Source organism: Phaethon aethereus (assembly GCF_964289735.1).
Source record: "Phaethon aethereus genome assembly, chromosome: 1".
NCBI lineage: Eukaryota > Metazoa > Chordata > Aves > Phaethontiformes > Phaethontidae > Phaethon > Phaethon aethereus.
The window spans coordinates 163175553-163200468 of NC_138575.1; the positions used below are offsets into that span (position 1 = coordinate 163175553).

Consider the following 24916-nt stretch of genomic DNA (forward strand, 5'->3'; position numbering starts at 1 on the left):
GTTCCTTCTGGAAGGGCCTTTCTCTATTTTTTTGACAGTTGAATTCAGTTGAGATAAATCCCACACAACATGTTTGTCATTGTATTATGTTGCTCTTCCCACATAGTTAAATGACATAAATTATTGATGAAATGTTCTTTCCACAGATAAAAGAGACAGTTATAGCAGAATATGAACTAGAATATATATTGCTTGAAGGACATTGCTTTGATGTAACTACAGGACAACCTCCTCGAGGGTTACAGTTTACTCTGGGCACGAAAAATAATCCTGTCATGGTTGATACTATTGTGATGGCCAATCTGGTAAGTATTAATGAAATGACTAAGAAATAGTCATTACAATTGCACAGTCTTCATGAGAATTCTTTATGAGCTTCTCGTTCTTTAAATCCATTTCTCTGTATTGCAAGCTTAGTAACACTAAAAGTAACAGGAACATCCTGGAGTTGAGACCATCTACAAAAGATGTGCACCTCTAATATGCTGAGCTTTCCCCCATTCCTCTTCTGACCCAGTATAGGTTTGGATATAGCCTAATTTTAGACTCTTACCTGGAGTGCCTAAACTGGAAGCCTGATTGCCTTAAGTAGACTGTAGGAGGTAGTTATATTAAGATGGAGATCCTACTGACACAAATATAAGGTATGAATCACATTCTGATTAAAATAACCTTTTTTTTGTCACGCAGTGATCCAGGCAAAAGAAGGCTCCTATTTTAGATACTTCAGTTAAGTGCTTAAAGCCTCTCTGGGACAAATCCACACCTGAGAATTCCTCTGGTCATCCAAAGCAATTATTTTTCATTTTAGCAGTCTGTAGAGCAGAAGATGATGTGAGTTCTGAAGTGAAAGATTTATTTTCTATTGGCTAAGGTAATTTGATAGGGAAGGATTTTGATGAATAAGATCTGTTACCTATCTGCTAGTCTCTGTTCTCTGTAAATACTATATCACAAGGAATAAAATGCTTAATAAACTGTGAATCTTTTATTTTTACACAAGTACTGAATACAATCTCAACAGTAGATGATTCTTCACATTCCAAAGCTTACTTTGCCTGGCTTTCACATAGTGAGAGGTGTATGCAGTGCTTCTAAATTGGGAAGGAGCTGTGTTGACTTGGAAAGTTGTTCCAGGCAAAAATTTTGAGTTTCAAAGAAGCTTTTCAGTTTAGAGTCTGATTAATAATTTATTTCTTTACTGCTCACTTACTTGCTGTTCTAGGTGGAGATTTTGTATACAACTCAAATTCAGCTAGAAACAAACGGAGCACTGAACAACATTAATATGGACATACAGGAAAGGTGATAGTTGGTTGCATCACTGCCATATTACTTTCAGGGCTAGTATGAGAGTAGGTAATGGTTACTAACCTTGGCTGCAGTACCAGTTGTTGGATAACTGATTTTTTAATATGTACATGGTTGATTCTGAAATGCTGACAGAACAACTGCCTGCCTTTCCTTTTTTTTCATAGGGATATTTTCAGCTGAAAGCAAATCCAGGTGCTTGGACACTGAGATTGCGTAAAGGAAGATCTGAAGAGATTTATCAGGTTTTTTCGTAAGTATTAATCCATCTTTTGGAAACATACTTATAAATTAATCTAAAAGCACAACATATTTTGAAAAGATCTAACAGTACTGAAGGAAAATGAGCAAAAATAACATGGAAAAAGTAAAACAAGAAGCAAACGATGATTTAAAGTTTGTAAGAGATACCTTATTTCCTGATAGTGTAAGTTGTTGTTTGATTGCTTCATGTGTTCTTGAAGGCATTGGATATGTTACTGCATAATAAGCCTAAGCTGCTCAGCTAGACCTGATGCTAGGAAAGTCTGTTACTATACAGCTATGCAGCTACCAGACACTTGCCCTGTCAGTTCCACGAATGGTTAGCATTATCATGCAACTGCTTGCACCAAATCCTGTAGAAATGTCACTCATGGTTTTGTTGATTCATATTTTGGCATTCCCAACACACTTAACATGTAATTCCAAGCATATGTCCACTGGAGCTTTACTTTATGCAAACACATAGCATTTGAAATAAGCTTCTTTTTTTTCCCTGAACACCATTTCTAACAAAGATCATTATTTTGAAGCATTCACACTTGTAAATCAATTTGTTATTAATAAATTACTGTGAGTATTAGGAAGATGAACATTGGTATACTCAGCAACAGTCTGACCAGTGCTTATTATTGGAACTTTAATTCTGTGATGCTGGCAGGAAAACAGATAGATATTGCAAGATAAGACTCTGCAGAAAATAGTGTATACCTAAAGATATATATGTAAACTCCTGCTGAATGTTTCATTTTTTAAAAAGGCAGGTAGATTTAATTTATTATATTTTTATGTCATGCAAACTGCTTAACTGGAAGTTGTATCTTTTATAATTTGGGCAAGGAGGTTTTTTGTGTTTATTTGTTTTGATATTTTTTAATGGTCTCCATTTGTTGAACTTGAATGCTTTGGTTCTCCATATGGAAAATTATAATTTATATTACATTGATATTTATTTTTATTTATATTAAAAGTATGTAGGTGTTTTGCAACATTTTAAAGCTGTGACATAAATACTCTGCTAGACATGTTTAGTTTTGTACAACAATTATTTAACAATAAAGTAGTTATGGTTAAATATTTAATAGGGCTGTCAGTATGCAAAACATTTGGCTTGGATTTAAAAAGGAAGTTGTGCCTACATTTAGTGAGTTTACAAGTGGAGTTACATTAACAGTGTTCATGCAACACTGTTAATGGAACATTGTGTTTTCAGAAAAAGCACAAAATCCTTATCAGTTTTGTTAAGGGAGTTTATAAATCATCATCCCAATCCTTCCAAACTCCAGGTCACATTCAAAACCTTATTCGCATCATCACTCATTTGAAATGTGCATCTGTTACAAGAATAAAATTACAACATGCTGAATATCATATGCACAAAGAAAGGACGAGAGGTTCTGTGTAAGATTCAGCACACTGAGTTAAAATTAGAGAACAGTATGATGGACTCAATTTTCCTTCAGAGAGATACCTACCTAAAAACAAATTAATGTCCTAGTCCGTAAGTAGCCATTGAGCATGTAGTTGAGTGACTAGGAATTAAAATGAAGCACTCTGTTGGGAAGAGAAGTTACCATAGTATAATAGTAGGAAGTATACAAAGATGTGAATGGAGAAACAGATAAATTGGACCTTGAGACCAACGTTAAGTGTCCAGGGCAGCTAATAGTGACTGTCACTATTTTCAGTACTTTGTTCATACGGGAACAGAAATTCATCATGCTGAGTGCTGTGCAGAGTAAAACAATTGTCACTCAGTAAAGATGGAGCTGACAGTGAGGGATCCACAGAATAGATTTAAGGAGACAAAGCGGTGTTGTTAAATTTACAGCCAAACCAAACAAGATTTAAATATTTCTGTTTTATAGGGAAAAAAAAATCAAGCCTAAGGAGTAGCAGATTACTTTCTTAAACCAATTTTTTGTGTGCGTAGCCTTAGCAAGAGGAAACCACATAATGCTGTTAAAAGACAGAAAGGATTGAAGGAAAAATATATGCGCTATTGAGGTATAAAAGCTATAAGATTTGAGAATTATGTTATTACACTGAATCACAGAGTGACAGCAACATTTTTCATACTTGTTACTCTCTGGATTGCAGTACAGTTTTGAGAAGCCTGAATGGCTTTAAACTGATGTTCAGTAGGGCAAATGTTCATGTCGTGGCTTGCACAGCCATGTCTTTAGGGATACAGTTACCAAAGCCAACCAGCTGGAAGCCAATCTTTACGATCTCATCATTTTGATGAAGCTTTCCTCAGGCTTTTTAAAGCAGATTTATTTTAAAATAACATTTAATGCTGTCACACAGCAATACCTAAGATGTTTTCCATATTTGAAAAATAAAATGTAGTTTAATATTTGAATGTAATATATACCTCTATAATACATAATAACGTATTCAGCTCTAGCTTGCTGCCTTTTTTCATTGGTTGATAAAATTTCCTGTGAAAATACAAATTAAAAAGTGAGGACTATGCTGTGGACAATGTCTAGTGATGTATAAAACTCAGAAAGTTTCTGAAGTTAACATATAATTAGGTGCAAGTGAAGAAGTTTTGTTTCTATAAATATCAGCAATCCTAAACCTTGTACTGTAATTAAAAACAAGTAATAAGGCATGTTTTAATGAGCCAGTACATTTGCATGGTTTTTTTTTCTCCTCACAGCCATGAAGGAACAGATTCTGCTGCTGACCTGACAGATGTTATTGTGGTATTAAACAACTTCAGAAGCAAAATTATCAAAGTCCAAGTATGTAAAGAGATACCTTTTTTGTCTGCAGTATTTCTTTATATGAAATATGACTAATGCTTACGTGTCTTAGGCTGTATTTAATTGGAAGACGTATACTGAAATATATAATTTAGATTTTGTATAATTAGAGAAGGGTGTGCGAATTAATGTAGTTAATTTGATACAATCAGGTTATACTAATTGCAAGGGAGATTGTTAAATAGCTGTTAAAATAATACATCCGTGTGCATAACTTAGCTAGGATTTATCTCATCTAGTTTACGGTGACTCAGGATGTAGTCCAGGTGCCTTAAAATCCCTCTCTGCTTAGTAGAATGAGAAGGCCAGTCCAAAGGACTGCTCATCCCAGCTCACGTATGTATTTAAACCAAGGGGATGACCACCTCTTGAGACATCCAGTTTTCTCCTGTGGCTGGGGAGGTATTTTACATGAAGTCCAGATACCTAATTTTAACTTCCACTCTGGTATTTTGAATTTTACCCTAATTTGTGTAGATGAAATTATGTTACTTTCATTCTTAAAAATGTATCCAAAAGAAATAATGAAACACGAGTTATATTAAGGAGAAAGAACCTTCCAGTGTTATATGTTTTCCACTATTTTGTAAAAAACATTTTGTGTAGGTGTCCTTGGTGCATCGTATCCTAATTTTAGACATTGAGAGGGAGAGAGAACAATGTAAATGTAAGTACAAAAGGAATTTTTAAAACCACATATATGAGTCTCTTCCCCAGTCCTGTAACTGAAAGTTCCTAGAACCTGGAGAAAATGTGTAACTCTGGAGAGTGGTGAGCCTGCCTTTAAACCACAAAGAAAGGGTAAAAGGGTGCCATTTGGGTCAAAATAGGAAAATTATTCTATGTGAAAGGTAGTATGTATTAAGCTTATAACTAGAATATGTAAGTTCTATCATTCAGTTGAACTGTAGTATCACTTCAGCAATACCTAGGATGTGGCTTCAGAAGCATTAGCTTTTAGCTAAAAAATACACATGATGTAGTGTGAACAGAAATCTGTGTTATCTTGACAGTATAAACATCTGAAATTAATATGGTTAAAATGGAATATGTTCAAACATTTAGTGTTTTAGAAGCTTTTTGGGTTTCAAAAACAATTAGGTTTCTTTTAATCAAGGAAATTAAAGTCAGCAAACACAATTAATTTGGAGCCTTGATTAAGCATCTGGGTAAGACAGCGGAAATTGCTTAAGTTGGATGGGACAACTTATGTTTCAGCAACAGATTTGTCCCTTTCTCCTTATAAGAATCACAGTTTCCCTTCAGGTAATTTCCATGCATGGTGCGACACCCTGCTACCCTTCTTCTGCCAGCTAATGGCTGGATCACAAACTCATGAGGGAAGAAAATGTGATACGATTCCCCACACTTGTAGTTACTGTTTGCATAAAGAAGTGTATACACAGGGCTCGAACATGCTGTTTGATTTATTAATCACCATTTAATTTTTCATAATTGATTACTTTTCTTCTTATTACAGTAAGTTCTGTACGTAGTTTAAAAGTATGAAATGACATTTTTACTGTTCAGTTTAATGCAGTTCAGTAGATAATTTACTGAAATACAAAGTGGTAAGATGTTGGTCCAGCTCTAGCCAGTAAGTACACTATAGTTAGATATCACAACTGAAGTAGTAATTATTATCAACTAACTTCCCAAATTACACAAATACATTTATTTTAATGACTAGGTACAGAAAAAGCCTGATAAAATGAATGAAGATCTCCTTACTGATGGAAGAACAGGAAAAAAAGGAAATCAGGTATCAGTTACTAGGTAATGCATAATTTTCTTACACTTTAACTGTGCCAGGACATGTTTATTATTAATTATAGCAAGTGTGTGTTTCTTACTTGATAGTGATACAAATAGGTAAACAGGCTCCCCAAGGGATTTATAATATAAATAAAAGTAGGGAAAAGACAAGCTATAATGTCTTGTACTTCTCATTATTTATTTCGTTTTTAATCCCTCCTTTGCATTTCTAGTTCCTGTTCATTTTGTCCATTGGCATTATTTTTATTTTGTTGTGACAGGGAATCAATCGCAATGTGAAAATCTCAGCCAGTAATGTGGTACTTAGATGTATCAAATGGCACATCAAAAAGCAGGTTATGATGCTGCCTGCCTATCTGCTGCTAGACATAATTTATGAAAGCTCAAGTGTTTTTGTATTTATCAATAAAATAACTTTTTCTTTAAAGTTTGAGTTCTATAAATAATTGTAATATATGTCTCAAGCTTTACATTTGGGGCTAATAACATTGTAGTATTTCTAATCTGCCCTATACCATTGTAAAATTTTGCTTTCATTTGCTTATAATGTTGCTCAGAATTATGTTGTCTGTGAATGGTTTGTGAGTCAGGCTGATTTTTTAAAAATTTGAATTTAGTTTTTATTAATAAGATACAAATACCTATGAAATTGTTGTATTTTGAGAATGAGACAAGGGCAAAAAAAGGATGTTTCACCTTTGCTTAGAAAAATAATTTTAGGGTTTTTTTAACAGACTGGTATATCTGGGCTGCAGATCTGAACATGGGGTGTTGTATCAGTTTCCAAGACATGTTAATTGTCCTTCCAAGAGCATTTCAGTCAGACGACCTTTGACTAACATATTTTAGGAACAGTGGCCTGGATACTCTCTGAGCATTCTTTCCTTGTAACACTTCAGAGATCATTTTCACAAGAAACATCTCAAAAAGATAATGTTCCCAAGTGTGAAAACTGGGGTGTTGGCAAAAGTACGTACTGAATTCCCAATGATTTGATTTCTTAATGTCAAAGAAGAATGAGCTTGGGTCTTTAATTTGGAGTGCTGATAACACAATAAATTCATCCACACTTTCAAAGTGATGATAATTCCTCTTCTGGATCTCCAAGGCTGTTGTAGGGAGGACTTAATTTGTAATCCATACTGGACTCCATCTACTTAGTAGGAAACACTCATGTTTGCTCTTGGAAAGTCTCATTTCCAGTACAGGTTTTCTTTCTGCAGTATGCTACCAAGTGCTAAGCTGTCATGGCTGTATAATTGCAGGTGAAGAACTGAAAGTAATGCCGTTTGAAATACCCAGTTCAGGGCTAATGACTTTGTACAAATAACTTAATCCAAGCAATCATAGATCTCTTTGCCCTGAAAGAAAAAAGAAATTGCAGTACCTTTTCCCTAGGTACCTTTAAGCATTCAGGATTTACCGTTGAGGTAAAGTCTGATTCCTCCATTGTTCAGAACATCTTTGCACTGTAACTCAGCTAGTAAGAAAGTGATAATGTCAGTATGAGGGATTTAGGGAGAATGGCTTTTTCATCACTGTTTCTCCATACCCTAAAGACTTTCTGGCCCCACACAACTGCTGTGAGACTCAAAAAAGGTTTTCTTCCAGTTTCAGTAGTCTTGGCAATGGTTGTCAGTCACAAAGACTGCTAAGGAAGATAAAGCAAAGGCACAGCAGTTCTACTTAATCTAGTAAACAATTGACCCAATTAATCCTCAGTGTACACGTTTCTTGGTAGATTCAGGACTGGCTTCTGTTTCAGCTTTATCCTCTCTCCAGACAAGGCTTCTTGTATCTCAAGTACCTGGACATTTTATTGAGTCTCTGTTGCTGATTTTATGTTTATCAACATTTATCCACAGATTATTTTACTGTTACAATACTGACTAGATTCAGAAAGCCTTCCAGACTACTATACTAAAACTCTCAAAAATGTCTTCCTGAAGCCACAGGTCAGGAAACTGGACCCACGTTTCTGCACAAGGGCGGCTGCTTTTGCAGACTGACGTTAGTTGAAGGAATTTTTCATCGTCTTCAAGCTTGCCACTTCTAATTGGCTGCATCAAAGGATGTATGTGCCGTGGTCAAAATCTTAGCTCCCTCTAAGAAGGTTACAGGGCCAGAGATCTCACAATCTTCCATGTCTAGCCTTTTTTCACAGGGGGTTGGTTCATCAATGTGCATCAGACTCAGAGCTTGGCTGGGCTGTTGAAGCCCCTCACCCAATAGTTTATTTGCTTTTCCTGTTGATTCAAGGTTGTGGCTCAGGGGCATGATTTGAGGTCTGCCGTTTGTCTGTCAGCTTCTTGCTATCTAGAAGCTTGTGAAATATCCTTCCTCTTTATTTATTCATATCTTGGAATGAAAAGTATATCCTGCCAGCAGCCTGTTCATTACAGTAATCCACATGTGCTCTGACATGGGACACGTGTGCATACCACATAGCCCAAGTTCTTTCATAACTGAACTGCCCTTCTCCAATTGACTGCGTTTCCCACGTGAGCTTACAGACATCTGTAAGAGCAGCCATCTTCAGAGCAGAACCCAGCCATCTTCAGAGCAGCTTGTTCAATTCAGAAGATTCTGCCTTCGGTAAAGCTTTGCATAATTAATATTTTCAAGATCCTTGCATCAAAACCTGATTTTCTTTTTTCACATCTGTCTTTGTATTCACCTGTGATGCAGATTGCGTTATAAAGAGCTTGACATTTTTTCAGTTCTGCTATCACTAAGTATAAGAAACGGGACAAAAGGTCAGAAAGAAAGAAGATGGACTGCTTGCGACTGTGAACTGCAGTATATTTAGCCTGTGAGAACTCAGTGCTAGTTGGGGGATTTTTGTCTTTGGAGATGCCACACCATGCAGTCAGTGCCACTCCACTGATGTCCCTTTCTTTTGTGTTTGCTATAGTCCTGATCGGGTATGACTGTGCTATCTCCTCTTACCATTGCTGAGTGAAAAGAATGTGGGTTTCTCAAAGGATTATTCACACCACTTACTTGCACACGTTGCAGCCTTCTGAGATTTCAGCTTTGTATTAGTGATGTGAATTCTTTAAATATGTCTTGTCTCATTTGTTCTTAAAGACTATGAGGGATACTTATTTTTATACTTTTTAAAGTATACTTTTAAAAGGGATCTAACCAGAATAAAAATAAAGTGACTCACACAATCTAAGTGTGTGAGGAATGACTCACCTCAAAAAGACTATTGAGGTCAATCTCCAACAATATCAAGCTGTACTGTATCCAGTTTGGCTAAGGCAGCCTTTGCAGTTCCGAGCCATGTGAAGCAGTGCTCTGAGAGAGACTGCAGCCACCATCCCCTAGCTGTGTGTGCTGGAAGGCATACGTGATTAAAAACCAATCCTGGTAGCCTTTTGTGTTCAAAGCAAGTGAAGAATGCTGTGCAGCAGAACAGAAAATCTCTGGACAATATACCTCAAAGATACAGGGTAGCTTATAGGGAGAGTAATTGGATGAATTTAAAGAAGAATTCAGCAAGTGTTATGAAAAACACTCGGGAAATCCCATCACCACAAACCATAGAATGTTATGAGAGTGTTCTGGGAGAGGCTACTACTCCTCAGCCTTGTCATTTGCTGTTGGTAAGGTACTGGGATGAATATGTGGTTTGGCCTGGTGTGGCCACCTTTATATTACGTTCCATCTGTGTTTTAGAGTATATATTCAGCTCAACCACCTATGGCGCTATGCAGACAACCCTCACCTCAGGAATATACATTGGTTCTTCTGATGTAGAATGCACATGGATGAAGCTGAAAAATAACTGTTGCTGATTTTAAAAATAACCGATATTCAAGATATTCTGGCTGTGCCCATTTCTGATTTTTTGCTTTGATAAAACATGAACTTCTTGCCAAATTTGGGTTCTCTTTGACTGAAAATTTTGGAGACTGCAGTTGTGCCATCATTTGTCCTGAGTGACTGGGTATGAGGTGTTGCTCCCAAAAGATTTTGGTATCATAGTAATGTGCAGTGGGAGTGGAATGTAAGAGTATTCCGTTACTGTAGGATGAGTATTTCTTTTGTGTATTTTCTTACTTTTGATTCTTTATGAGCTTAATGGTAATGTAGTAATATTTTCTTTCTGCTGAATGTTTAGTTTATATAATAATTTGAGGCGGGGGTTTTCCTTAGATTTTCAGAAGAAATTCCAACAGAAGAGAAGGAAAAGAAAAGTGATATTCTTAACATTTTTTCCGTTGCTTCAGGCCATTTATATGAACGCTTTTTAAGGTAAGGAAACATAAAAGGGAAACAAGAATTTCATGGCGATATTGTCAATGTTCATCCTAAAACTACATAGCTTAAAGAAACTGACTTTTTTAACAAGCTATAAAGAATAAATTGTCAAAACATAGAAAGGTTGTAGACAGTGAGGACTAAATTAATCTTTGAGAACAAAGTGATTCAATGTATAGATGTTCAAAAATACCATTATTGTTTGAAGAAAGAAAAATGTTCTCCATGTCTTTCCTGAGTGCATATGTGAAATGTGAACATAGTAGATTAAGTTCAGCCTCAGTTTATAAAGACATAACAGAAGTGACTTCATTAGATTTGTGTCTGTTTATGTTTAGTCCAAACTATGGATACTACTACATGCACATATGGCCTTATTTATCTCAGTGTTCATTCAATAAGCAATGATTGCTTTTAAGGAATTCTTACAGTATTGCCTAATGTGTTCACAACCATCTCTGTTACTTTTCTGATTTGAGTACTTGTGTACAAGTGTCAGATTTAGTGATTTTATTATCCTAAAATGGAATCTCACAATTCTTTCATGCATATTTATTTGGAAAATAGTATTTTGTATGTATTGATTTTTATTTCTTAGTAGTTTGATGCAGTTTGAACATCTGCATTTCTTTCCTTCAACCTACAACAACGTTCATAAAGGGAAAGACTTGTATATTTTAAAGGGGAAAAAAATTAATTTTAAAACATCCTATATGCTTCTTTACCTTATTTTAAGGTTTATTGTTTCTTGATTTTTAAGGCAGACTTGACTTCTTGTCAGGCATTGCTTATTTGTCTGGTTACACCAAACAAATGCCACAAAAGTGGAAAAAAAAATGGAACCCAAAATAGTGATTCTTAGAGTTATCAAGGGTTTTCTGAAGAGGATCTTAACTTGAACCATGCTTTCTCTTTCCCACTGTTTTTCTCTTCAGCAACCTGTTAAACTCAACCAATATGTTTCTAAAATGAGTTATCTCAGTAGCCAAGTTGATATAAGGTATTCATCATTATTCTAATTTTGTCAGACACTTCTCTTAGAATAAAACTTGTTAACACATCCACTTTTGAAATTGTTCCTTCTAATATTGCTTAGCCAATCTGGATCAAATAAGTCCCTCCCAAAGTGGTCTTGAACACATGCTCTTTAAAGCTTTTAATTAGAAATAAACAGAAATTTCTGCTTAAACTGGGTTAAAGAAAACTATACTTAGAAAGTTTTAGCACCTTTTAGGTGCAGTTGAAATTTAATGATCTGTGTGTATTTGTTTGCTTATTATAGACTTATATTTCCACAGAATTATGATGCTTTCAGTCCTACGTCATACAAAAACACCAGTTAAATTTTGGTTTCTGAAAAACTATCTCTCCCCAACATTTAAGGTAGGAGAAACATCTTCCTTTTATTATTTTTTCTTTAAAAATCTAAGTAGTTTTAAAAAAAATATTACAATTGAGTAATTATATAATTCAAATTAAATTTTCACAGTTGGAAATAATCTCTGAATGCATTAAATACCAATAGTTTTAAAAGTCTCATGTGTAAGGTTCTTCTTTTCTGGAACCCAAAGCCCAGTGATATATTACAATAATTTATTCTCTTCTGATAATGTCCAAGAGTTTGAAATAAATGCTTTTTATATTTGTGTAGCTGAGGATACTGCTAGAAGTAAAGAATCAGAGAATCATGGAATAGTTTGGGTTGAAGGGGACTTTTAAAGGCCATCTGGTCCAACCCCCCTGCAGTGAGCAGGGACATCTTCAACTAGATCAGGTTGCTCACTGCCCCATCCAGCCTGACCTGGAATGTTGCCAGGGATGGGGCATCTACCACCTCTCCGGGCAGCCTGTGCCAGTGTTTCACCACACTCATTGTGAAACATTTCTTCCTTATATCTAGTCAAAATCTGCCCTCTTTTAGTTTAAAACCATTACCCCTTCTCCTATAGCTACAGGCCCTGCTAGAAAGTCTGTCCCCATCTTTCTTGTAATCCCTCTTTAAGTACTGTAAGGCTGCAATAAGGTCTCTGGGGAACCTTCTCTTTTCCAGACTGAACAACCCCAACTCTCTCAGCCTGTCCTCGTAATAATTTTTGTGACTCTGATAATTTTTGTGGCCCTCCTCTGGACCCGCTCCAACAGGTCCACATCTTTCCTATGCTGAGGAACATTTGAAAATAACAAATTATGTAGTCAGTAAGGCCAACACAGCTGCAAATGTGTTGCAACATCCCCTCTTTTTCCTTTTGAGTCCTTGTGTGTCGCATACATGTGCAACTAATAGTTTTTTGGTTCTTCTTCTAGGATGTTATTCCTCACATGGCTAAAAAGTATGATTTCAAGTATGAGTTAGTACAGTATAAGTGGCCTCGCTGGCTTTATCAACAGACAGAAAAACAAAGAATTATCTGGGGCTACAAAATTCTTTTTTTGGATGTTCTTTTCCCTTTGGCTGTGGATAAAATAATATTTGTCGATGCTGATCAGGTAAGAAAAAATAGTGCGTATAAATGTGTGAGGAATTCATTTTGGCTTAAATTGATCCAGTTTCATTCTCTGTGGCCATTTTATTCAGATGTTGATCTTTGTAAGACTATTGCAGTTGTACAAGCAGAACCAGTGGTGTTGCAGAACATGAAATGCAACAATTTCATTTGTCCTTAGTCATGTAGAAATTAAGAGTCTCACAACACTGAGTTGCCCTAAATTGCCTGTGGAGAAAGACACTTGTAAAGGTACGTGTGATCTTAAAGGTGCATTTCACCTAGGGCATATTTGAGTGATTCAGTCTCTGGGCTGATTGTGAGAGGACTTCTCTCCACTGTGGAAGGAGTCTGAGGTGATTAGTTTAGACCATTTGAACAACTTCTAGGTGGCTGAAATTTTTCACAATTAATCCTGTCTATGTTTTTCTTAAATTTGTATGCAGTCTTTCACTCAGAAATGAATAGTGTATAATATACTGAAAGGTAAAGTGCTGGCTCAAGCAGGTGAGACATTGAAGAGTCTATCGCATAGTTATTAAAAACCTCAGAACAAATATTACATATTTTGGTTTTTTTCCAAAGCTTGAGAATAAATTAAATTTATATGTAGCAGTGCAAACTGCAACTTTCTGCAATTTAATCTGGATGCAGTAGTAATACTGGTTGGCTGTCCTAACTATTGTAAGGATTTCTCTGTACTCCAAAACAGCTAAAACTTTTTTTACCACTGATAAATTAGATTAGTGGAGTTTGATGGAAGAACGATTGATGAGTAAATAAAGAACATTTTACAACCTATTTTTAAGAGCAATTTACTACTAGATACAAAGATTTTTCAAATGATGCAATAATTCTGAAGTGCCTAAGTTACATAACAAATAGGAAGGATTTTTTAGAAGGGAGATGCTCAGTAGATTTTGAAAGTTATACTCCTGCATGAAGGAATCTAATATTGGGCAACCAGAAACACTGGTCTATGAATTAAAAATACTTTGCTTACTTTAATTTACTTATTAAATGTGTTACACAGATGGCCACAGAATAAACACTTTTTTTTTCCTTGAACAATAACTTGGTAAATATCATTCCAGAGGAATACTTTATCTATACTGCACTATTGTAGTGTCTTGGGTGGGGGTTAAATTACACTCTGGGAAGTTTGCTGCAATAACTACCCTCATATGCATAACTTAAAAGCAGTATTAAATTATAAAGCTAAATATATTTTTATTTAGATTGTGAGAAGTGACCTAAAAGAACTCAGAGATCTAGATCTAAATGGAGCTCCCTATGGATACACACCTTTCTGTGACAGTCGTAAAGAAATGGATGGGTACCGTTTCTGGAAATCGGGATACTGGGCATCACATCTTGGGAAAAGGAAATACCATATTAGGTAGGATAGCTCCTTACTTATTTTTGTGCAGTTTGTGAATTTGATTAAAATCTGGGTCTTGTTATTGGTCTCTGAGGCATTCAAAAGCAATTGCCCTATAGCCATTCTCAGTAAGAGATGAATAAGGCATGTATTCTGATGGTATATTGATTTCACTTTTTATTGTAGCTCAGCCACTTAATTAAAAAATTATTCCTTTAGGATGGGAATGGTTTTTGGTCTCTTGTTGCTTTTATTAATGTTATGAAAAATAAGGTGAAACTCCACAAATCTTAATTCTTTTTCTTATCTTTGCAGTGCCTTATATGTTGTGGATCTTAAAAAGTTCAGGAAGATTGCAGCAGGAGATAGGCTTCGGGGCCAGTACCAGGCTCTTAGTCAAGATCCAAACAGTCTGTCAAATCTAGATCAGGTATATGTGGCTTTAAGCAATTTGGGTTTTATTTTCTTTATCTTTCTCAATATGCGTGGAATTATTTTGTATCTCAATGTATGTTATATAATTCTGAAACTATTTGCCCTTTACTGCTGTTTTAGCACATTTTCAGGTGTGTATATGAGCATATACACAAACAGGAGGAGCTGGAAGCCATTGTGCAGCGCGACAGCTATGACGTAGTTGCCATCACAGAAACATGGTGGGATGCTTCTCATGACTGGAGTGCTGCAATGGATGGCTATAAGCTCTTCCGAAGGGATAGGCAAGGAAGGAGAGGTGGTGGGGTGGCTCTGTATGTTAGGGAGTGTTTTGATTGCATAGAAATCAATGATTGTGAAGACCAAGTAAAGTGCTTATGGGTAAGGATGAGGGGGAAGGCCAATGAGGCAGATATCTTGCTGGGAGTCTGTTACAGACCACCCAGCCAGGATAAAGAGACAGATGAGACATTCTATAAGCAACTGGCAGAAGTCTCGCATTCTCTGGCCCTTGTTCTTGTGGGGGATTTCAATCTACCGGACATCTGCTGGAAGTATAACACGGCAGAGAGGAAACAATCTGGGAGGTTCCTGGAGTGTGTGGAGGATAACTTCCTGACACAGCTGGTGAGTGAGCCCACCAGGGGAGGTGCCTTGCTGGACCTGCTGTTTACAAACAGAGGACTGGTGGGAGATGTGATCGTTGGAGGCCGTCTTGGGCTTAGCGACCACGACATGATAGAATTCTCAGTTGTGAGTGAAGTAAGGAGAGGGGTCAGCAAAACTGCTACCATGGACTTCCGGAGGGCAGACTTTGGCCTGTTCGGGTCACTGGTTGAGAGAGTCCCTTGGGAGACAGTCCTGAAGGACAAAGGGGTCCAGGAAGGCTGGACATTCTTCAAGAAGGAAATCTTAAAGGCGCAGGAGCAGATGGTCCCCATGCGCCGTAAGAAGAGCTGGCGGGGAAGGCGCCCAGCCTGGCTGAACACGGAGATTTTGCTGGGACTCAGGGAAAAGAGGAGAGTTTATCACCTCTGGAAGAAGGGGCAGGCAGCTCACGAAGAGTACAAGGATCTTGTTAGGTCAAACAGGGACAAAATTAGAAAGCTAGAGCTCAGTCTGCCCACAGTTCTAAAGGATAATAAAAAATGCTTCTACAAATATATTAACAACAAAAAGAAAGGCGAGGAGAATCTCCATTCCCTACTGGATATGGCAGGGAACATTGTCTCCAAGGACGAGGACAAGGTTGAGGTACTTAATGCCGCCTTTGCCTCAGTCTTTAATAGCCAGTCCAGGTGTCCGCAGGGTATTCAGCCCCCTGAGCTGGAAGATGGGGATGGAGAGCACAATAACCCGCCCATAATCCACGAGGAAGCAGTAAAGGACATGTTAAACCACCTGGACACCCACAAGTCTATGGGGCCTGATGGGATCCACCTAAGAGTACTGAGGGAGCTGGCGGAGGAGCTTGCCAAGCCACTCTCCATCATTTATCAGCAGTCCTGGTTAACAAGGGAGGTCCCAGAAGACTGGAGGCTTGCCAGTGTGACACCCATCTACAAGAAGGGCCGGAAGGAGGATCCTGGGAACTACAGGCCTGTCAGCCTGACCTCCGTGCCAGGGAAGATCATGGAGCGGTTCATCTTGAGGGCGCTCACAGGGCATGTGCAGGACAACCAAGGGATCAGGCCCAGCCAGCATGGGTTCATGAAAGGCAGGTCCTGCTTGACCAACCTGATCTCCTTCTATGACCAGGTGACCCACCTAGTGGATGAGGGAAAGGCTGTGGACGTTGTCTACCTGGACTTTAGTAAAGCCTTTGACAGCGTCTCCCACAGCATTCTCCTGGAGAAACTGGCAGCTCGTGGCTTAGACAGGTTTACTCTTCGCTGGGTGAGGAACTGGCTGGATGGCCGAACCCAGAGAGTTGTGGTGAATGACGTTAAATCTGGCTGGTGACCACAAACACTGTTCCCCAGGGCTCGGTTCTGGGGCCAGTCTGGTTCAATATCTTTATTGATGATCTGGATGAGGGGATCGAGTGCTCCCTCAGGAATTTTGCAGATGACACCAAGTTGGGTGGGAGTGTTGATGTGCTGGAGGGTAGGAGGGCTCTGCAGAGGGATCTGGACAGGCTGGATTGATGGGCAGAGGTCAACTGTATGAGGTTTAATAAGACCAAGTGTCGGGTCCTGCACTTCGGCCACAACAACCCCATGCAACGCTACAGACTTGGGGAGGAGTGGCTGGAGAGCTGCCTGGTGGAAAAGGACCTGGGGGTGCTGGTTGACAGCCGGCTGAACATGAGCCGGCAGTGTGCCCAGGTGGCCAAGAAGGCCAACAGCATCCTGGCCTGTATCAGAAATGGTGTGGCCAGCAGGAGTAGGGAAGTGATCGTGCCCCTGTACTCGGCACTGGTGAGGCCGCACCTTGAATCCTGTGTTCAGTTTTGGGCCCCTCACTACAGGAAGGACACTGAGGTGCTGGAGCATGTCCAAAGAAGGGTAACGAAGCTGGTGAGGGGTCTGGAGCACAAATGTTATGAGGAGCGGCTGAGGGAACTGGGGTTGTTTAGTCTGGAAAAGAGAAGGCTGAGGTGAGTCCTTATCGCTCTCTACAACTACCTGAAAGGGGGTTGTGGCGACGAGGGTGTTGGTCTCTTCTCCCAGGTAACCAGCGATAGGACGAGAGGAAATGGCCTCAAGTTATGCCAGGGGAGGTTAGATTGGATATTAGGAAAAATTTCTTCACCGAGAGGGTGATCAAGCATGGGAACAGGCTGCCCAGGGAGGTGGTGGTGTCGCCATCTCTGGAAGTGTTCAGAAAACGTGTGGATGTGGTGCTTCAGGACATGGTTTAGGGAACATGGTGGCGCTGGATTAATAGTTGGACTTGATGATCTTCAAGGTTGTTTCCAACCTTAGTGATTCTGTGATTCTGTGATAGTTCAGAAAACTGACCACTAAATTCTGATTACTTTGAATTACTTTTTAATATGAAAAAAATTAGGAAAAACCAGCATGGAGGACTGCTGTCCTTTATTTGTCGTTGTTGTATGTGCGTGTTTTTTCTAATGCTAATCCTATATTCTGATAATGGTAATTATATTCTTATTTAGCAAGAGCTTTTTTCCTCTTTCTTCTTTAATTTTTGTAGGCTAACTGCTAATGCATTCTAGTGGTTGCTGTACATGGTCACCCTGGGGTGACTGTAGTCTTCATTTGTGTAACTCTACCAATTTTTAAAACTGGGTGAGTAAGTCAGGATGCAAGTCACAAGCATGTAATTAGATCCCAGATGTACAGAATGTAGTTAAATTTGTTATTTTCTTCTGTAGTGGAGGTTCTTTAACTCAGTAGAAGATTGATAATAAAGGTCATCTGATTTCTGCCTGAGTAAATAATACTTTTTATTTATGTCTCTCTTTGGGTGAACTTCAGAAGGCTTCATAAGTGAGATTATCCCCGCTTTTGTAATTTTCCTTGTGGAATTACTAAAGTACAAAAGGTTTTTACCTGCCTATAGCAATAAAGGGACCCCACAGTAGCAAAGCCCACATCTCTCAGTGCCTGCATTCCCCCACTTTACTCATGTAAGAAAGAAACTCACTTGCAAAGTACATTATTGCCACTTGCATTTTTTCCAGAAATAGAACTAAAAATTGAAAATAGCAGTTCTTATGATACTGGACAAAGTGGAAATAACAGCTACACTACAAACTCGAACTAGACTGGATACGGGGATTTAGAGCATCCTTAAGTTGTAACTGTTAAGAGCAAAAGACTGATGTAACAGCGAGTCAGATTTTATCTCTTTTTTGGACAACAGAATGAATTACTGGTCCTGTATCACACACTTAGAGAGTCCCAGTGCGATATAGTTGTATGTTTTTCAAACATAGTCTTACCCATATGTACAAGGTGTCTTTCAGAAAGATCTTTAACATTCAGAAGTTGGTTACAAGACTTCCACCATAATGCTGCTTTTCATAAATAGTAATTCGTATTACGTGATGTTCTCAAAATATTAATAATGCGTATCTTTCAATTTTGAGATTCTTACGTTTTGAATTACAGCATTAATACATGATAGCATATATCTCTTCTAAATCTGTGGATCAAATCAAAAGCCACTGAAGTGTCAGCGACCCTTCCTTCAGCACGTCAGTACTGAGAGCAGATGTTAAGGTAGCTAAATTGTGGCAGAATGGAATTGGAATTATTTTGGAAAGGGAAATATTTCAAAGTAATATTTTCATAGTAATCTGCTTTCTGACTCTATTGATAGGAATTACTTCCTGTCTTCATTGCTACTAGTTACAGCAAATACAGCAACATTCCTAGAAACACAAACCACCAGGCATAAGAGCCCTGGAGAGCTTTTATCCACTGATAAGGATGCATTATGATAAATTTTTTTCTTTTTCTTTTAAATATCTGACTGGAGTGTTCACTGCCCTTCTCAAAGAAGCAGCAATCATCTCAGCTCTCTGCTAATCTGCCAGCACTGCTGCCTTCATGGGTGGTAGTTAAGGTTATGCTAATACAAACCACAAAATAGAAGTGGATAGAGTGGAAAAAAAGTAATTTTAAATGCCAAGGAGACTAACCAAAGAACTCCTAGGGTGAAAAATTACATGTGATAAAAACTAGACCTACAGTGCAGCATAATTAATTGTACTTTTTAAAGAGAGGCATGGGAATATCTATGTATAGGTGACAAACAAATACTTGACAAATATTTATACTAATAGCAATTCATTAAAAAATAGATAATTAAGCATCTTGTTCTTTACTTAAAGAATAAAATCATCAGAAATGGATGTAAGACTAGTTATTAAGAGGCAATGTCTTTATATTTTTAATACAGTAATTAAGGTTTTATTTTCTAACAAAGATGCTGCTGTAGAGGAGTGCCCCTTTAAAATTGTGTAGGTTATCTGACTAAATGTGAAAACAGTTGTACTGTAAATAAAATTAAAGAACAACTTCTAAATGTTGTTTGTGAAAGTCTAGAAGACTTTCATTTCAGCAGTTTGCATATTTTGAATGAACAAGAACTTTGGCACTGACAGCAAAAACAAGCTGTTCATTTATTTTTCTGATTCCTGAATATTTCCTCTTTGATCCTCTAGATGTATTTTAGTTTTTTTGAGGATAAATCACTTTCTTCTGAAAGGATAAGCAACTTTTTGTTTAGAATTTTTTTTTCTTCTGTTTACTTTAAATCCTGGAGCTAGCAGCTGTCCTTCTACTTCCTACTTCATATGAAAATTTGTAAATTCACAACTTTGAAAGCTACTGTAATAACTCAGGAATTGTGATTTCATTTAGAAAGTCAGAGAGGCACAACAGAAAACCAATCTCTTTTCTCTTGAAATTGAGATGGTGATAAACCATGTATTTTATCTTCCAAAAAGTCATAGAATTGAATTTTTTAAAAAATAAAGCATATAAATTAATGTTTAATGTCTTGACTCTCAGTATACTTATATTTGATGTATTTTCCTGTACTAATGTCTATATTTGAATTAAATTATATGCCTTTCATAATGCAGCTATATGTGCTATTTATTCTGTCACATTTAGCAATGTGAATTGGCAAAAGAAGATGTGACTAAATTTGAGTACTGACATTTATTTTTTTAAATATAAGGTAGGCGTTGCACATGTGAAGGAGCTTACAAATGGGTCTACCAATTACTACTGTTATTTTTAACTATGGCCAGAGTACACACAGCATATGTCTGCCAGAGGTTTTTCTCATTTGTAAATGCTATTCCCTGCATTCAGCAAGATATTGGTTCAGAGTTTTTATGATGAAAGTACTTGACTATATAGTAAAGGTTAAAAAAAAAAAGAAATTTTAAGTGAAGTAAGGAAGATAGCCAGAATAGCAGCTTAATAGCTTTTCCTTTTCATGCTGATGTTTCTGGAATCCATTTTCCTAGAAGAAGTCTAAATTTAGAGTAGTGACATAATCCTGGATTATATGCTTTTGAGCTTTTTTGCAAATTTGAGGAGAAATGGAAAAATGGTTAAGTTTTGCTTTAGTAATCTCACACAGTCTAATTCTGCTTAGTACTATTTATAGTATGACATGCAGTATCTGAACTACAAGTATCAGGCAGTAGTATTGCCTATGTCAAGCTAAGGAAGGACAGATATAAGTACAAGAAAAAATTGCTTGAGAAATGAGAAGTGGAATTGGCCATCAAAATGAGCATGACTAAGTTTTGAATCTACTTGAAAAAGAACTAGGTGAGCACTTAGAAGGAAACATAAAAATAATTTGCAGAAATGGTAACAGGCAAAGGTATTCTACTTTTAAGTAGTTGCTTTATAACCAGTTACGTTAAATTCAATGCTAATTTATGATTTTACAAAATTTGTACAGGATCTTCCAAATAATATGATTCATCAAGTAGCTATTAAGTCTCTCCCTCAGGAATGGCTTTGGTGTGAAACCTGGTGTGACGATGAATCCAAGAAAAAGGCTAAAACAATAGACTTGGTGAGTTGATTTTGAGTTAAAATAGTTTTATAGATTAAAACTTTGCTGTCATTTCTGTGGCTTTTGAATTATACGTATGTCATGGAGGCAGCCTTGCTGGAAGGCACTGGAACACTACTTCCCTTCCCCTACAATACAGCAACTTTTCTCCTTTCCTCCAAGCCCTCTCCCGCTTGCTCTGTACCGAATGTACTTATGTTAAAGCTGAAAACTGCACCAAAAAATTAAATGTTGCTATCTGTAACTGGGTAGAATTGGGCTTTTTCACACCCGTACATGCATTTTCCTTATCTTTTTTCCATATTCAGCCAGGTTAGCGGAACTCTGATGAAGTACTGTTAAATGTCTGGGTATAGTGTGCTGCTATTGTGCTCCCCACAAAGAAGGTTCCTCCAGAACCCGCTGTGAAGAGGACTTAATATTGTCGCGGTTTTCTCTGTCTTTTTTACCACTATGAATGGGAGACAAAGCAGAGCTTAGGAAGTGTAATGCTGAAGAGACTATCCAGGTTTAGAAAGGAGAAAGGGTCTGTCTTGTGAATTGAAACAGAGAGAGGAAATGTTCTTCTCTGTCATTATTACCCCCATCCCATTTGTCCCCCATTCTCATTTTTTGACAACCCCTACACACTGTAAGTGAAACTTCAGAGATGTAATTCTGAAGAAAAACAGACCATTGGAATCTGGTGCGAATATTCAGTATGTAAATAGTTTTCATTTTCTTTGTGTCTTTACGGTTGTTAAAATAAGGTTTTTTTATGCACTAAAGGTGAGTGCTCTCTGTTGAAGAAAGATTGAAATTCAGCTACTAGGCCTTCTTTCAGTCCCATTATCGTATATAATTTTTTATTATTATTTCCATTTATGTTATTTTATGGAAGTAATCAATACATTTTCTATACAGCACTGGAGGAAGCATTGCAAACAATAAAAAACATATCAGATTCCATTTCAATGTGCTAATGTACATCTTGTATCTCATCATGTAACTTTGTCTAAACCTTAGTAGTCTCATGCTAGCTGTGTCTGTTCTATCCATAAAGTGAGGAGCACATGGAAAAATAGATGTATTTGAAGTAAAACGTTTTATTTAAACAGGGTTTATTTACAGTTTGTTTTGTGTGATTTTTTTTTTTATTAATATCAAGGTAACTGACTTTGCATGCTGTCCTTCAATGAAATTGTAAATGCTGACAAAATTATTTTAGGTAAGTTCCTTGGAAAGGTGGTATTTTCATATTTGCTTTATTTACATCTAGTATGTTTTAAACTTTCAGTGCAACAATCCCCAAACCAAAGAACCAAAATTAAAGGCTGCTGCCCGGATAGTTCCCGAATGGGTTGAGTATGACTCTGAGATACGAAAATTAATACAGCAAATTAAAAGAGAGAAGAAAAATCTAACATTCTTTCAAAAAGGTAATTTACATGCATATTCATCTGTTTGTTAGCTTTTTTAAAATAAATGTTAGTATAGGTGAAATTAAGATCAGGGTCAGTAGGCACAAATATTGTATTTGTGTAGTTTTTCCTGCTCTTAGAGAAATTATGGGGGGTTTAAGAGCTGCATGATGCTTCTTTACATAGGAGTTACACTGAGAGGATAAAATCTTTTGTTTCATGCCAGAATTGAAGAGAAAATTTAGTGGTGACCTTAAACACAACCAACTGTTCCACATCATTTGAACCACAAATATTCAATAAAGCACATTAGCTTAGACCTCACTTAGACAATCTAAAGCTAATATCTATTAAGCAGTAGGTAACGGAGTGTCTATTAATTTGTCACTGCATCTTTCACTCTGGGCTTTTCTACTTGGGGCCTTTTCGCACCAGACTAAATGGTGTTTTAGTTTACAAGTAGATATTTGTTTATTTTTTTACTAAAATCATTTTAAGCTGAGTTAGTTAAATAGTACGAGAAAAAAAAACACACTCTTAGAAGAATTCCAATAAGAGTTGACTTCTTGGAGTAATGTGAAACAAAAAAAAGTGATCTCAGCACTCAAGGTTGAAGAAGAAACTCAGCAGATAAATAATTAAAAGTCTTGAGTCAGGAAACAAATTCACTTTTTGTATTAAAGAATTCTTAGTAGTTTTTATTCTTTGTGAAACCTTACAGTCAACTTTTAGTGAGGCTCTAAAAATGAAGTTCCTGTTGCTGAACTGACTGACTAGTAGTAAATAGAAAGTAAAGGGCTTTCTCCACATTTTACAAAATGAATCATTAAGTCTTTATATAACTGGTTTTTATAATTTTTTTTTTCTTTGGTTACAGGTCTTAAGCATGATGAACTTTAGCACAGCCTGTAAACAGCCATGGTGACAGCTCAATAGTCTTCTGTGAAAGACTGAATGGAAGTTACAAATGTTACATTGGCACTATTTGTAACATTCTTTAATGTGAGGTCAAATATTTTATAACTTATAGTGTTATTTAAAACATTTTAAATGAAATACAAAACTAGAAGAGAAATCCACAGGTACTTGATTTTTTTTTTTTTTAAACCAGTGTAGAGTAGCTTTCCTCATTGCTTTGGTTTTCTTTTCCTTTACTAAAAGACACTTTGCCCAGAGGATTTTAGAATACAAAGAATGATGTATTCAACTCTTCAAAGATAAATTGTGTCAGTCTGGGGGAGGACACGCACATTAAACAGGTACATGAAAACTATTTTTGTGCATATCACATGCATTAAGCTAATGTATTTAAATATAAAGAATTTGGGTTATATGTCCATAGTTTTGTCCCTGGAGAAATGCTGTAGTCACAAGAAAAAAATCTCAGTATAGCAAAGATAAGACATAAAAAAAAAGCTTGTGTAATTTAGACCACACAAATCTAAGTCAACTTGGAACTTACTAAAGCAAGAATGTCACTTTTCATTTTTATGCAGGATTGCTGCACTCTTACTAATCTTTAAAAAATCATTTTTGATCCTTGGGCTTCTTTTGGTAACTTAAACAGTATGTCATAAAATTCCATTATGTTTTTTTGGGTTAAGATGATTTTCCAACCAGCATACATTGCATCAGAAAGTCAGTACCTGACAATTGTTTCCACTCAGTTTCCACATCATTCTGTTTCAAACTGAAAATAAAATAATAAAATGCATGAATAATTTTAACTATCAGTGGTGTCTACTGAAATTTTCTAAATATGTACTCACAAAACTGTTACTTTAATGGGTTCCTAACATTTTAATCCTACAAAAATTGCAGTGAAAAGTTCTTGTAATACACATATTTGAAAATAGGAAATTTTTTCTTAAACTGAAATAGAATCATAGAATAGTTTGGGTTGGAAGGGACCTTTTAAAGCTCATCTAGTCCAACCCTCCTGCAACGAGCAGGGACATCTTCAACTAGATCAGGTTGCTCAGAGCCCCGTCCAACCTGACCTGGAATGTTTACAGGGATGGGGCTTTCATCATTTCAAAATAGATGGGATATGACCACAAATTCTTATAAGAACATCTTAATGCAGTCTTTCAGTCTAAATGCTTGACATAAAAGATAAGGTAATTTGCACTAAGTGGGTGAATCTATGATGAGTCGCATAAAATTTCCGTACCAGCAAGTAATTTAATAAATAGTAAGAAAAATTAAGCATATTTTCTATGTACTGTCATTGTCCTCAAGTGCTGGTAATTTAAAATTTCTTACTGTAAGAGCAAGTATTTAAAATCATGCTTCGCTGGTATTTTTCAA

The 24916-nt window shown here is 36.8% G+C and overlaps 1 protein-coding gene across 2 annotated transcripts in view; it reads left to right on the plus strand.

The window, feature by feature from the left end:
• Positions 1 to 23950, plus strand: part of UGGT2 (UDP-glucose glycoprotein glucosyltransferase 2) — a 94409-nt gene extending 70459 nt beyond the window's left edge. Inside the window, exons 28-39 of one of the 2 annotated variants that reach the window (XM_082001170.1) lie at positions 147 to 305; positions 1479 to 1564; positions 4241 to 4325; positions 6037 to 6122; positions 10287 to 10385; positions 11690 to 11774; positions 12696 to 12878; positions 14113 to 14273; positions 14571 to 14685; positions 21090 to 21206; positions 22483 to 22624; positions 23484 to 23950. In XM_082001170.1, the coding sequence (XP_081857296.1) occupies positions 147 to 305; positions 1479 to 1564; positions 4241 to 4325; positions 6037 to 6122; positions 10287 to 10385; positions 11690 to 11774; positions 12696 to 12878; positions 14113 to 14273; positions 14571 to 14685; positions 21090 to 21206; positions 22483 to 22624; positions 23484 to 23506 (1341 nt within the window). In that variant the 3' untranslated portion in view covers positions 23507 to 23950. Of the gene's footprint in view, positions 1 to 146; positions 306 to 1478; positions 1565 to 4240; positions 4326 to 6036; positions 6123 to 10286; positions 10386 to 11689; positions 11775 to 12695; positions 12879 to 14112; positions 14274 to 14570; positions 14686 to 21089; positions 21207 to 22482; positions 22967 to 23483 lie in introns of those variants that run through there. The other variant, XM_082001169.1, reaches the window with a different exon arrangement.
• Positions 23951 to 24916: the final 966 nt, after the last annotated feature.